At 40.5% G+C, this 15,303-nt stretch overlaps 2 protein-coding genes across 2 annotated transcripts; one reads left to right on the forward strand and one right to left on the reverse strand.

The window, feature by feature from the left end:
- The first annotated feature begins 2,614 nt into the window (after positions 1-2,614).
- LOC116261079 (cation/H(+) antiporter 15-like) lies at positions 2,615-6,137 on the forward strand. The gene is made up of 4 exons (XM_031639686.2): positions 2,615-2,959; positions 3,064-3,571; positions 3,954-4,447; positions 4,571-6,137. Exons 1-4 carry the CDS (start codon positions 2,741-2,743, stop codon positions 5,906-5,908), a joined length of 2,559 nt encoding a protein of 852 aa, XP_031495546.1. The 5' UTR covers positions 2,615-2,740; the 3' UTR covers positions 5,909-6,137.
- A 1,466-nt stretch (positions 6,138-7,603) lies between these two features.
- Positions 7,604-14,661, reverse strand: LOC116261023 (aspartyl protease family protein 1). Its single transcript, XM_031639594.2, has 10 exons — positions 13,688-14,661; positions 13,453-13,591; positions 12,234-12,469; positions 11,837-12,061; positions 11,575-11,716; positions 11,421-11,494; positions 11,246-11,342; positions 11,109-11,166; positions 8,088-8,159; positions 7,604-8,005 (listed from the first exon to the last, which is right to left on the reverse strand). Exons 1-10 carry the CDS (start codon positions 13,996-13,998, stop codon positions 7,797-7,799), a joined length of 1,563 nt encoding a protein of 520 aa, XP_031495454.1. The 5' UTR covers positions 13,999-14,661; the 3' UTR covers positions 7,604-7,796.
- Between the last annotated feature and the right edge of the window lie 642 nt (positions 14,662-15,303).

Raw genomic sequence — 15,303 nt, forward strand, 5'->3', positions numbered from 1 at the left:
TGACAATAACATATCAACCAGAAAAGTAGTGGCCATAGTGGTGCGAACATGACAAAGAAATAAAAAATAGTAAAGACTGCAATGGGAGTTTTAAGATACTTTCCAAAAAACTCATAAAAAATTATGGATCAGGACTCATGCAGAATCAAGATGTCATTTTTGTTGTCATCAAGTCTACGAATCAATGTTAATTAACCACACAAAATCTGAAGGCGCGTATCAACAAAACTATTGAAAGCATAATGGTGCCAGCTGCTTGAATTAAGGTATGTATATACATATATAATAATTTATTATTATAAACTATCAAAGATTTTAAAGGTATATATGTATGTAGATATGCCTTCAAGATAGGCACGATCATAAATGCTAGCATATTCATCAATTGGGCGTTCATGCATCCACCTGTCTTGAAAAGATGGGTAATTAAAATTTCAAGGCTTCATGAACACACACATACATATATATAAAGCTATATATATGTATTCGTAAGAAGTCCACACAAAGTCCTCCCGAAAACTTGTTTAGGTGGAAGCTGTTGTAAGAAGGCTGCTTCGTAAGCTAATATAAAGCTAAAATCAAATTTTAAATGTTGGAGATAGTGGGCAGTCTTGTCTTGTGCAGAACAAATACAAGTCTTTCAATTCAATTCAGAGGAGAAAAAGATAAGCAACCAACTATTCTTGACAGCCATTAATTTGCATTCACTTTTTGGACAAAAGTTATATCAATGAATTGTATTTGTGGTTGAAACTAGAAAAATGGTCCGATTTGGTTAGAGAATTTCTGATTCAATCCTTTTGTAAACCCTAATTGTATTATTAACGGCTACATATAAAAGATAGAGCTGAAATAACATCTTGAAAATAAAATTGCATGTACCAACAATGTCTATAGTTAGCATTTCAAATTATTAAAATAAACTGGTTTAAAAAGAATTTGGCTATAAAGAAGGAAGGAGGCGATATGAAATATTTTCTCTACTTTCAACTACTTGATCTGATAGGTAGAAAAGCTTGAACAGCTATGTATTGCTTTTAATATTTATTAATTATTATTTTTTATATACGGGTGGCTGAGTAATGGGTGGGAGAAACAAAGCATGATAAAAAAGATAGAGCAAAAAATTAATTTTGGATGAATAAGAGAAGTATGGTTCTATTCTATTGACATCGAAGCAAGTGTTCATAAAAATCGAATAATAATATATTACTATTTCAAACTACCCAACTTGTTTTTCTACACTTTTCTGCAATTTCAAGCGTTTTGCTCACTTTGCCCACTGGCTGGCAGTGTAGATCTATGTTTATGTTGCTTTCTATTTTTTAAAAAAAAAATGATATTAGTTAATAAAAGCATCTTTAAAATTTAAATAGTAATCACATCGTTCTAAACTGTGAGATTAAGGAATACAAATGACATACAAAATGAACAAACTCCGTTACATCCAAATTTGGTGGCTTGAGACTTCATGATTTTATTCAACGAAAAGAGCATGATTGATCCCATTAGTTGTACATTATGCAAAGTGTATATATATATAAAAACACACACACACACACACTTGGGTAAGAGACAAGATCCAAACCCATTAAAATTATTATTATTATTTTTTTTTTACAACCTAACCTCATGGATGTGATTTTAAGAGTGATTTGGTGAGAAACATATATTAAGTTAGTAGTTTTTTCTACTTAAATAATGTTATTGAATAATAAAAAAATGAACGGCTCTTTTTATAAAAATGACTTAAACTGAAACTTGATTTATATTAAATTAGCGTTTATAAACATATTATGATGTTCACATATTGTTTAAACCACTTTTCAACAGGAATTTAAGAGGTAAAGTTTTCATCCCTTACCCATGTGAATGAGAGATAGGAAGAGGTCTAATGTTCGAATTACTCTGTTACAATCTCATATCTCTCCCACTTTTTCCTTTTTTATGACCATTCTTTGCCATTTTAAGATTGATGATTCTGGAAGGAGAAAAAAAAAAGTTGCATTATGGGAATCGTTTTCTCCTCCATTCTCTCACTTGATTTATGTTTTTCTTTTTATTTTTCTCACGTCCCTTTCCTTTACCCTAAATCTAATGAAATCATGGACTTGGAAAATAATAGAGCCTTATTTTACTCATATTTGTGTGTGGATAGATGTATATATATAAAAAGGATTATACTGTATATATATATATGTCACAAATCAATCCTTCTCTTCTGAAACTAATAAAAGCAAAAAAATGCAGCGGAAAAAAACAACTTTCCAAAAGAAAAATGAAAAAAAGAGAGTCAGCACTGCTCTTCCTTCGGTCAAGACAGAGAATCTTAGAAAAAACGGTAACTGAAATTTACTACTAAATCCAGTCCTTTGAATTGAACCTACGCTCTGCGCAAGATTGCGGCATTTTGAAAACAAAGAAAAAACAAGAAGACGATACATGGTACTTAGAGTGCTCCTGCATATGAGGAGGAGACTTGTGGTCTACAGCCCTTCAAATAAGGTCACCCTTCCCTCCCAACCAACCAAACCCCCGCAGTAATTCTCACCACGCAGTCAACCATATATATATTGCAACCATCCCCTCCTCCTCCTAGCTTTAGTCACCCAGCCCCTCAAAGGGACACCCCAAACTACCTCTCTCTTTCTTTTGTCTTTCGATTTTGATCTCTCTCCATCTAAATCTCCTGATCCATCTAGATATCTTGCTGTTCGTGAGGGGTTTGGGGTGACTATAAATGTCTCAGTCGGTAGCGAGTGGGAGCGATCAAGCGGCGGGCTTCGATTGCACCCAGTACTTGAGGGTCACCGGCGACGGCATATGGGCCGGCGACGACCCCCTCACTCTTGCCCTCCCCCTCTTCATAATTCAGTTGACGATCTTCATCGCGACAAGCCGCATCATAGACCTCTTGCTGCGGCCCTTCAGGCAGCCTCGCTTGATCTCCCAAATCATTGTAAGAATTTGAGTTTCATCAATGCTCTCCCTCTTTCTCACTCACACACACACACACATCCAATTGTTGCGTTTTGTTTAATATGACAACTTTCTTGGAGACAGGCGGGCTTCATCCTGGGGCCCTCCGTGGCGGGAGTATTTTTCCCCATGTTCAAGGCTCGCGTCCTTCCCGACCCGTCTCAAAGCCTGGTGGAGACATTTGCAAATATCGGTGTCATCTTTTGGCTCTTCCTGGTCGGCATGGAGCTCGACCTGGCGGCCCTACTCAAGAGCGTCGGCAGGAAGGCCGTCGTCGTCGCCGCCGCCGGAATCTTGCCACCGTGCTCCGTGGCGTTGGTGGCGTACTTCCTCATCAGGGAAACCATTCTAGACTCCATCAAGGATGGCATGTTGGTGGTCTTCCTCGGCGGAATTCTCCTCTCCGTTAGCTCGTTTCCGGTCTTGGCTCAGATCGTTGCAGAGCTCAAGCTCCTGCAAACCGAGATCGGCTCGCTCTCCCTGTCCTCTGCCATTGTCAATGACATAATCATGTGGACGATGGTCATCGTGATCGGTGGTCTGGCAACGGAGAAGGTCTCCAGTCTATCCCCATTGTGGGTGATTTTATGCGGTATGTGATTTTTTCAGAATATTTTTCACCAAAATATACTCAACTTCGAAGGATTAAAAGAGCAGGATGGAAAGCTTTTCACCTATGTACATTTACCCTCATAATATTGGATACCTTCAGATTCAAACACGTGATCAGAATTCCCTCACCTTCAGACATGGAGGAGAAATCCGACTTTCTTTGATATACTTTCCCTGATGATCATCAAACTTTTGACCTTCTTCTTCAATTTGAAGTAGTTTCTTAAACAAACACGGAATTACACCCAAATATGAACACAGTTCTTGTTTGCACAGTTGAAATTTAACACCAGTAGCACCTGCAAATTGCACCCGAGGCTAGCATTAACCAAGTTCTTCTAACAGGTTTCAAATTTTTACAGGACTGGCTTTTGTCCTGTTCTTGTACTATGTTGCTCGACCAGCAATGCGCTGGGTCTCGCTCCGAACTCCGGAAGGAGAAGGCGTCAATGAGATGTATGTGAACCTAATACTAGCAGCAACAATGGGCTTCGCATTTACGACAGACGCCATCGGACTGCGGCCGGCCTTCGGCGCCTTCGCCTTCGGGCTGGTGATACCGGACGGGCCACTTAGTCGAGCACTTATAGAGAAGCTGGAGGACTTCACATTCGGTCTGTTCCTGCCGCTGTTCTTCATCACCACAGGGTTGAAGATAAACATCCATTTTATAACTTCAGGAGCATGGGTCTTGTGCCTCATCATAGCAACCTCTGCCTTGACGAAGACACTAGCGACATTGGCTGTTGGCATGCTCTATGGTATGTCGCTGAGAGATGGGTTCCTGCTTAGCCTGCTCACCAACACAAAAGGAGTAGTGGACGTGGTTGTATTGGTTCAACTCTATGACAAGTCGGTACGGTATTCTCTCTCTCTCTCTCTCTCCTCTTTCTAAGTATGGGATTTGAATTGAGTATTAGATGACCATTGGCATCTCTACTGAGTACTGACTGGTGCGTCTCAATCAACCATGAACAAGGCCATAAGCTACGAATCCTACTCGATAATGATGCTGACATCGGTAGTCATGACGGCGTTGGTGGAGCCGACGGTGGCCTTCATGTACAGGCGAGCCGCTCCGGTTATCCCCTACAAGCACAGGACAGTGCAGCGAACCAAGGTGGACACGGAGCTTCGGATTCTGGCGTGCGTCTACAATATGCACTCGGTTCCGACGGTCATTAACCTGCTGGAGGCGTCGAACGCGCCGAGGAAGTCGTCGCTCGCCGTCTTCGCCCTTCGGCTCGTCCAGCTCACAGGCCGGGCCTCCATGCTCATCGTCCACGACCTTCGGTCAAAGACCAACCACCAGCCCAAGCGGCACGACGAGAACGACCGCATCATCGCCGCATTCGAGGACTACCAGCAGTCGAGCGGCGTCCAAGTCCAGGCGCTCACCTCCATCTCCCCCTACTCGACGATGCACGAAGACATCTGCAGCGTCGCCGCGCAGAAGCGGATCGCTCTCATCATACTGCCGTTTCACAGGGACCTCACCGTCCTTACGATCAACGAGGCCAACAGCGCCGCTATGCGTAGCATCAACCAGCAGGTTCTGGCCAGCGCCCCCTGCTCGGTGGGCGTGCTCATCGACAGAGGGCTCAGTGGCACCACCGGCACCTCCTATGCCCATATGTCCCACCAGATCGCCCTGCTGTTCTTCGGCGGCCCCGACGACCGAGAGGCCCTCTGCTACGCCTTGCGCATGGCTGAGCACGAGGGCGTCAGCCTCACGGTGCTGCGGTTCATAATCGGGGAGAGCTCCAAACAGCCGCCGTCAACGCCGTTGCACCAGAGAAGAACGCCAGAGCTGCAGCTGGAGGCAACGCAGAGGTCGAGTCCCCTCACAGACGATGAGAAGGAGAAGCAGAAGGACGAGGAGCTTCTGAAGGATTTCCGGCTGCGGACCATCAGCGACAACTCTGTGATGTACAGTGAGATTGTCGTCTGCGACGGCGACGAGACGGTGAATGCCATCCGGGGCATAGACCGGAGACACGATCTGTTCATAGTGGGGAGGAACCAAGGACTGTGGGATTCGCCGGTGGCCTCAGGGCTGACGCACTGGACTGACTGTCCGGAGCTCGGCCCAATCGGTGACCTGCTAGCGTCGCCGGATTTCATATCGGTGTCGGTTCTGGTGGTGCAGCAGTACCTGGGGGCCTTGGCCGGTGAGGATGCCTTCACGGCTCAAGTCCAGCAGTTCATAGGGACTACCGGCACGCAGTCGGTAGGCCAGCTAATAGGTGCTTCTTCTAGTTTTGGTAGGCCTAATTCGTCAATGGACCACCTCATTCAGCACCATGAGAACGAATGAGGCCTCGAGAAAACGGTTCAGGAACTAAATTGTCTCAGAGGGAGGGACTCACTTCTTCTTGGTAGGAAGCTTAGGCATGTGCAGTAACAATGGGCCTTCTAGTGTGGATATTTATGGTCAATTTTTTCGTAAGCAAAATTTGATGAATGAAGTTTATATAGTTTTCTTGTGGTTAGGTCTTAGGCACTTCGTTAACAGATGGGTCAGGCCAGGCCCTCGAAGGCACAGGTCGGACAATCTGTCCAGTACTTGTTTGATTATCAGTTTTTGTTCTAGAAAAGATAATCCTCCTTGCTACCATCTAGTTTCTAATTATTCATTTAAATATGACAAATCTAATAAGATGCAACAAATTCAATATTAATGTATCTAACAATCTAGTAATCTTAATGATTCTCAAATTACCCATGACCCTGGCCTTGCAGAGGGCCTCTGAGCCGGCTTAGCCCGGCCAATTAAGTAGGAGGGCGAACCATTTTCATAAGCCTGAGTGTCGGCCCGTCCGTTTACCCCACTCTTACATGTAGTAAGGAACCCAAAGAGTTTTCACGGTCTTTCAAACTAATAAATAGGATCACCACACTTTAGCTTCACAGCAAGAACATAAAATTTGAGGCCATCATGTAATCAAGCACCATTGTTTATTTGATTTACATTGTTTAATAAGACAACTATTCACAAGAATAAGAAAACAAAGAATCAAATATGAGAAACAAAGAGAGTCATAACTTTTCCCAACATATCATTCAGATGAAATCCAAAAAAGAGCTGTACAAGCATTTGTTTGACACAGTGAAATTAGAGCAGTTCTAAAAGATCAGATTACACGAGCTCCCGAGAACATTATTTCTTGCTTTTCTTCTTCATTTTAGCTCAACTGCCCGAATCTATGAAAAGCACCATTCTTTCTCTTTTGTGTGTGTGTGAGAGAGAGAGAGAGAGTGGACATGTTCACCGACGACGAGTAAGGGCCAGATTCTGGATTCAGTACAAGCCATAACTATAGGACCATGAACAGGAGCTCCAAGAATCTCAATTTGAGTGGATTGATGCAACTTGTTGTGCGTACAAAATTGTACTGCATTTCAAAACGATCAAGAAAATGCTAAAGTAGATACCTTTACATCCGAAAAGCAGGATTCGGATGTAGATTCTCGTCGAATACAACTTGTAGATATAACATGTAAATTTGTCGAAAACAACTTGAAACACTGATATGTTGGGGGTTTCATAGATGTGGAGAGAAACTTGCATAGATTCCAACTGCTACAGAACACAGCATGTACAGAAAACACCATTCAAGGAGAAGCTTGGATTCCGAAACAGTGATCCCCGGCATGCACCTTGAAATTTTTCCATGCACCAATACATTCTTGCTCCTAAATGCAGAATAGGGCTGCATTCAATTATTTAAGAACATGCCAAAACTGCATCCGCAAAAATCTCTGACCATGATGGTTTTCAGCAGAGCTTTTACAATAATCCTAGTTCATATTCTCAAGCACTTATGTTCAACCTGTGTTAAACTACTCCAGTTCACTTGCATATACTAGGATGAAATCTATGTAACTTAACGGTTCTGCCTGTTCCAATAAGCGTGGTTCCTTATTTGAGCCAATAGCCCCCCGTGACTGATACTGAATGCGTTCCACAGACTGTCTACCATTCAATTGAACAACTAAAATGCAGAAAGAATTCACAGTTGACAAAGATCTTATTTTCTAGTATCATATTTACAAACTGAAAATCCCAGTTCCTGTGTACAACAGAGAATTTCAATCTAGAAGCGCCTATGGTAGAAAGGTTAAAAAGCCTAAAAAGTGTACAAGCATGAAGATGGTACATGGGGAGAATAAATTCCATGTACAGCCAGTTGGAGGGGTAAAATTTAGAACTTCAATGCAAGAATAAACACGATCACGATGAAACCTAGCAGAAAACTCGAGCTAATAGCATGGCTAAAAGCTGGTGCAGATGAAAACTGAGCGGTTCCATTTATTATCGTGTCTTCTGGATTGAAAGTAATGGGGACCGCAGTAGACGCTGGTGGCAAGGACGAGCCTACTGATAATGTAGCTGAACCCTCGGTGTCATAACCTGAATGGGGAAAAAAATGGATTACTTTACTCAGAGGGACCAAGATTCAGCATAAACAAGTGCCTGAATGTGTTGCACTTACAGTCGAATGTCTTCCAACCTAAGACAAGCTTGTCTCTATCAAAGACAATGCGGTGACCTGTCATAAAATTTTCTGCACGCAGGATGACAAAGGTATTCATTAGGAAGATAGTTCCTTACAAAATTTTTGCAATCAAAAAATCATTGAAAAATGAACTCTTTCTTCTCTCTATCAAACACAATGCAGTGACCTGTCATAAAATGTTCTGCACGCAGATGACAAAGGTATTCTTTAGGAAGATAGTTCCTTAGAAATTTTTGCAATAAAAATGAACTCTCTCTCTTTCTCTTTGCGGTACAGGAGATAGGCCAAGGGGCAGCACACTTCATGAACTTATTCAGAATGATGATGCCAGAAAATTGCAACATGAAAACACTGTCACTACCGGAAGCATGAATAGAGTTTTTCAGGTCTATGTGGAGAAGTAGAAAGCATACCAGGAGGTAGTGGCAGAGACAGAAATTTTAAGCCGAGAGGCACATGCTTATGTTTGAAATTTGAGCAAATCAAACTTGTCAAAAACATTATACATTTATACCTTTTTATTATCAAGAGATGAAATCATTATTTTTATATTATATATCATATATATATTATCTATCAATACCACATGATTACATTTTAGTAAAATGAAAATCTAATAGAATTCAGAAAAACCTAATAACTTTGTGTTTTTATAACTTAATACTATGTTTTTTATATTTCAAAATGTACCCTTATCAATATTCTCTCAAATACTTTCGAGACATATTCAAATGTCAATGGATCTGTCACAATGCTTCTTCAGATGAGATTTAAAAAAAACATCTCCAAACGAGAAAAGATTATATCCTTTTAATATAACAAAATAAAAATACATTACAGTTTCTCTTGTTCGAACTTTTAAAGACAATTGAATAACATATAAAGTAGGTCCAGGCTTTTTAAGGCAATACTAACTATTCATACTGTTGGCTTTTGACAAAAATAAAATCAGGACCTTCTAGAAAATGTCATAAGCTCTTATTCGGCCAAACTGAAATTATTAGGCTTATCAAGTACAAGAATTTCCTAACACTGGTTCTTTTAATGAATGTCAAATATAAAAGTAGATGGGAACACAATATATAATTTGCATTACGATTAGGCTTATCAAGTAAAAGAATTTCCGAACACTGGCTCTTTTAATGAATGTTAAATCTAAAAGTAGATGGGAGCACAATACATAATTTGCATTACGAAAAAGTACTAATTTTTTGTGGGAAAAACTATATATTATTTAGTATTTACATTACTATAAATTAAATGACTACTTTCTTTGTCTTTGTGAGACAAAAAACAAAAGCTAAAAACAACTTAGGGGGCACTCTGTGAAGTTAAGGGGCACTGATATAGTATTTCTCATTATAAGTTAAATGGTGTACCCTAACCATGACATGGCTCTGTGATTACAAGGAGGTGAATAAAGTGCGAACTGAGAAAGAAGCTGTTTTTGTAGTTTGAAAGTAAAGACTCAAAACCAAAAAGGAAAATACATTTGGAGAAATAAAAGATCAAATTTATCAAGGTAAACATTGCCACTCTTCCATGTAAGGCATTCCAATTTCCAAGTAGCTCTTCAAAGGATAATAAGTTCAGTCTAAAGCCTTACGCCTTTACTGAACAATTTTTTGAGATGCTGAGGGCAAAGATACAAATAATGAGATACAGAATATACATGTTACACCAGCATGTCTTTCAAAGGACTACTTGGTCAAAAATATCATAACCATGACAACTTTGGGGTGCCCGTTGAACTAATGCATGCAGTGGATCTTGGTAAGCCTTTTAAACCTGCTGCTCATTATGACCAAATTCGCTTGTGAAAATAGGGCTAAAAACACAAAAAAGGTTTTCAGAGGTAGCTGAATCCCCCTCAATTCTACAGAAATTTAAAATTTCTTTATGGAAAGAAGGAACTACCATTACTGAGCTAGCAATATGTGGAGTTCAGTTTTTTCCTTTTGCACTTTCCTTGCCTTCAAAATGAGTCATGTTTATCTTCCTTAGTATTTCAAATTATTTTGGTCTTGATTAGTGTAAGGCAGCAGAATGCAACCGCTGCAAGTGAGAACCAAAAATTTTGTTTGCATAAAGGACCAAAGCTATGCTGCACAGACACTGATCCAAGGGTCTGTGTCCAACACTTCACATGACCCTCAAAGGCTCAAACACATCAAACACTAAAAAGGTAAACTCTTAGGCACGCTATACAGTTTTATCCTGTCTCTTGTGCCTCCCGGTCCTCAAGAACACACTGTTGCTTTTCACAAATCCAACCAATATAGAAGGATGCAACATGTTCAGGCTAAGTGCTGTTTTTCATAAATTTAACCAAATAGATAGATGTAGAATGTTCAAATTTATAGGACTAAAAAATCATGAAAATCAGATGTATTGCTATTAATAGTCTTAGTTTTTTCAACTCATAAAATTTGATCTAGACATAAGATTTCGATGACTTTTCTTGGATTTCTATATTTCACAGATTTTACATCCATCTATATGGTTATATTTGTCAAAAGCAAAACATCAGAACACGCACACAAAAGGCCTATGTGAAGAGGTATGACATGAGTATGTATATGTACATATATTAATGCCTCCATGTCGAACTTGTTGAAACCATTAAATATAAACAAAGACATACAAGAAAGAGAGTGGTTTGTCCATCTTTTTTCTTCTATTTATTATCTATTAAAAAAGAAATGAAGGAGACCTTAGCACCTTACCCCCTACCTTCTCCTTTGCCTAATTTAATGGAGAAGGAAAAGCCTCCTTTTCCGTTAAACAAGGATAGAAGAAAACAGCACCCTCAAGTAGTGCCAAAGGAGTGTGAATGAGGGTTGTCAGACATGAAAAGTCATGCTTAACACATGCCATTTTGATGAACCATGTAACTGTGTGTGCATATGTATATGTGTGTGTGGGAGAGAGAGAGAGAGAGAGAGAGAGTGAGAGAGAAAGAGAGAGGACAAACATATGAGACACTGACAAACTTACGTCCAATGATGTTCAAGTCCTTGCTCTTCACAATGGCTAGACAATACATAAGTTGAACCTGCATATCGTGATAAGATGGATGTAAAGGCCAAAGCAGGATTGATTGACAGTACTAGTGGATATCACAAACTACCTACCGAAGTAGACATCGAAATTGTGGGAGCAGCAACAGGAAATTTGCCGCCACCTTTCATTGTTATAGTGATTGGGATAAGTGTAAAATTTTTGTCCAAACTGCATGAGATTAAATCATTAAATCTCATAAAAAACATGTATTTATTTAAGTGGCCAGAATGTGTATAGATTGATTACCTCATATCATAACAATATTCAAATGGGATTTTTGAATCAGGCTTATCTGGAGCATCACGAGTTTGTGAGTTGAACTGCAAAAATGTAGAAGGTTATGTGCCTAAGAATCATATCTAGCTATAAACTAACATCATGCATTTGCTAATGTACTTACATTCTCCGCAACAAGAGTATAGGTTGGATCAGTTAAATAAGTGAAAGAGGTTCCAGTGTCAAACATTGCAGAAAGCCCTGTCTCTAACTTGATATGTTCAGCACCCACTTCTATTTCAGTAATAGTGACATTGTATGTTGGACTGCATATTTTATTCAAGCAAACCAAGATTAAAACCTCCAGAGACCAATATATATATATATATATATATATATATATATATATATATATATATCCACCATACAGTGAATAAGGAACTCACTGTGATGTGTCCACATAAAGTGGGGTTACTTCTTGGTCATTGCTACCTTTGTCCCCAAAGTTGATTCTTCCAACATTATCACGACCAAAGCACATGGAGAAAGAATCTGCTATAAGGCCAGAACTAGCTAGCACACTGGGTACAGATAACTTAGACATCCCAAGTCCAAATAAACCATTAGGAGCAGCACCGTCCAGAAAGGAACCAGTCTGAACCTGTCCACAACTGCATCACAAGAAACATGAAGTAAGACCTTTGGGGCTGAATTTTTGAGGTAAAAAAATGACAAAAGAATACCAAACTTCGATTTTTGAAACATTTAATTTTTACCAAACAGCTTGAAGTTAAGCAGTTAAATGCAGATAGAAGTTGAAGATATATAGGAAAAAGAGCATACCCGAATACAACTGAGGCATGGATTTCTTTTGGTTGGCTATCTTCTGTGGTTAGGTAAAGAATATCCTCCATTAGAAACCCTGAAGATGAAGTGCCACCAGAAACATAAGATACCGTGTAAGGGCATTGATTAGCCATTCCGGAGCATTCCCTTTGTGAATTGCAAAGACTAGCATTGCAGGGGACATATTTGCTTGTGGTAGACTCACGAGGACTGTAAATGGTGAGCTCAATGCCCTAAAACAAGAAACAATAACCAGGTCAATTTGCCTTTCCCGTAGAACCAGCCACTACGAATTCAACATGCAGCAAACAAGGTAGATAAAGAGTTTCACGCCTTCATGTTGAAACAAAAAAAAAGTACCAAGACAAAATTAAGTTGGTAATGCCGTAATGGGGATATTTAACCAGAACAAATGCGACCAGCCTTCAGATCTAACATAATAATCATTCTTCAACAAACTTTGGATTGGAAAATTTTGACTTCAAATGATGGCACAGGTTTTTTTTTTTTTTCGTGAAGAAGCAGACTGTAAAGACAACCTAAGATACTGCACAGTCCAATTTGAAAACTATGTGTATGATCAGGTCAACTGGTCCTAGCTAAACCTCATTTCTGAAGGTGTAATTTCTTGAAGGTAACATATCGCACTTGAAGGTAACATATCGCACCAAGAAAGTAGGCATATCCAATGATACCACTTCCAAAAATTACCTGACAAGCGATAAAAGAAGAAAGACAAACCAACGAAAACAAGACGTACGCCACATACTTCATTAGTGGACTCCAAAATCAGAACCTAATCCGTATAAATTTTTAGTCTCTCAATAAATTTGAAACATCCAAACGCCTACCGCAGTTGACCCAAGAATATTGGACATATTCGAGGCCCCACATGCATGTGTAAATTCCAAAACAGAGAAAAATATCGAGACACCATGAGATCCTTCTAACAAACCGCGAACAATTCAAAGAACCCATTAGAAATTGAAAGCTGAAATATTTTTGTTGCTCATCCAGAAACGCCAAAGTTCTGTTTGTTCCTGCAACAATTCTTTCAGAAATTCCCACCACCAAGACAATCTGATCATGTTATAATGAATCATAGATCATGTTTAGTGAATCATAGATCATGTTTTAATGAATCATAGTAATAAAAGAAAAAACCGAATCAGAACTTATTTCATAAAAAGCAGAGTAAAAGGGAAAGGGAATATACCGGAAAACCACTGACGGCGGGTTTAGAGGAAGCGCAACTGGTGCACTCGCACGGCACCCAGAAAAGATCGCTACCCGTATCTAGAGCCACCAGAAACCTAACGCCCGGCGTCCCTATCTCGACAGTCGTGTAGTGCAAGCTTCAGCCATCAACACAAGTCGAAACCCTAGTCTCAGGAAATCTTCCCACGGAAAAGAAAAAGGAAAAAGAAAAAGATAGGGCGACGAACGCATACAATCCCAAGGAATTGAGGTGGAGAGTCATGTTCCCGTCGATGAACGACACCAGCGCGCCATCTCCGGCTAGATTCCGGCCACGAAACACCCGGTCGTGGTGGGAGAGCGCGGCGTAGTAGTCAACACTGCCCTGCTCCGGCCAGTCCTCGACGGAGACTCCAGCTGTATAGCTCAACCACCGGCGGACGTGATCGGAATACCTGTGGTGGACCTCCAAGCTGAACGTTCTGCCGTGGGCTTGTTCTGACAAGATCAAGTGGATCGAGATGAGGAGGAACACAGCCAAAGGGACGGAGTCGGAGGGCGCCATGGAGAGCTGGGGGATGGCACGGGGAAAAGCGGCTTGCTAGGGAGGGAGTCGTGAAGGAGGGAGAAGCAGGTTGGGAGGGGGAGAAGGAGAAGAGTTTGTACGGAGGGAGGCGAAGGAAGGTGGATCCTGCATGTCCCTTCCTTCTACGCGACAATGGCGAACTCGTTCAGGATGAAGAAGAAGGAGAAGGAAGGGGCGAGAAATTTCTCCTCCTCTGCGCAGAGGAAAGCAAGTGCCCCCGCCAACACGCGTCTCCTCCTGGCTCCTGTCCCTCTCCCACCCACCAACCGCTAACGGACTTAGCTCACCGTTGATCTCTCTCTCTCTCACACACACTCACTCGCATGCATCTCTCCATTCCCATCGTCGTCTCTTTTTATACTCTCTCTCCACTGCTCTTACTTTTTCATCTCTCTCAATGATTCACGTCTCCCCACTCTTTTCCTCCGTCGTTTCCGTCAATCTGAGACAGAATTCTCATTTCAATTCAAGTGCTGCCGGACTTCAACCGAGCGCATTGGATCTCCATTCTGAAGACTTCTTCATCCCGGTCTCAGTGCCAGTCTGTGGTTGAGCATCCATTATTACCCCGGCCATTTTCTTCTTTCCTTAACCAGGAGGGCCTTGTTGTTAGCATATTCAAGGCGCGGGACTCTTCACTGTAGAAGTGATGCATATATATATATATATATATATATATATATATTATGTGTGAATGTGCGCTGCTTATGAGCCGTCCAATTAATTCTATTATAGATAGGTCAAGTGTCACATGTAAATTTTCCTTTCAATATTAAATGATAATATGTATTTAATTGGAGAAAGGTAACTTTACACTTGATGCATTGTTAATCATAAATCAAATTGTTGAACAATATATCAATCCGCCTATTTACTGGTTCTTATCCCCTTATTCCTCGACATGATGAATTTAAAAAATTTGTAGAATATTTTCAATTAAATTATAAAGAAAATTTAAAAACCCTGCGTCTGATTTGGTGTATATTCTCTAATGTGGAGGTAACTGAAAAAATGGTTATGCACTTGAAAGTTGAAAGAGAAATTTGAAATTGAGAAAACAAAAGGTAAGGTTGATATGGTGGGATCCGGGTTGCATTCAACCCATCAAAAGGATGGTTGCAAGTCCACATCAATTTCAATCCTGGGCCTTCCCTTCTTTTCAGCATTCAAGTCAGAGATCTGGATTCGCAACCAGATCCATGAATCTATGATGTGATCGGAAATTGGAATTCAAAAAGTTTAAAACCGAGATCGTTGGTAGTGAATTCTATCTCAGGTAGATTT

Source organism: Nymphaea colorata, chromosome 9 (genome assembly GCF_008831285.2).
Source record: "Nymphaea colorata isolate Beijing-Zhang1983 chromosome 9, ASM883128v2, whole genome shotgun sequence".
Classification (NCBI taxonomy): domain Eukaryota; kingdom Viridiplantae; phylum Streptophyta; class Magnoliopsida; order Nymphaeales; family Nymphaeaceae; genus Nymphaea; species Nymphaea colorata.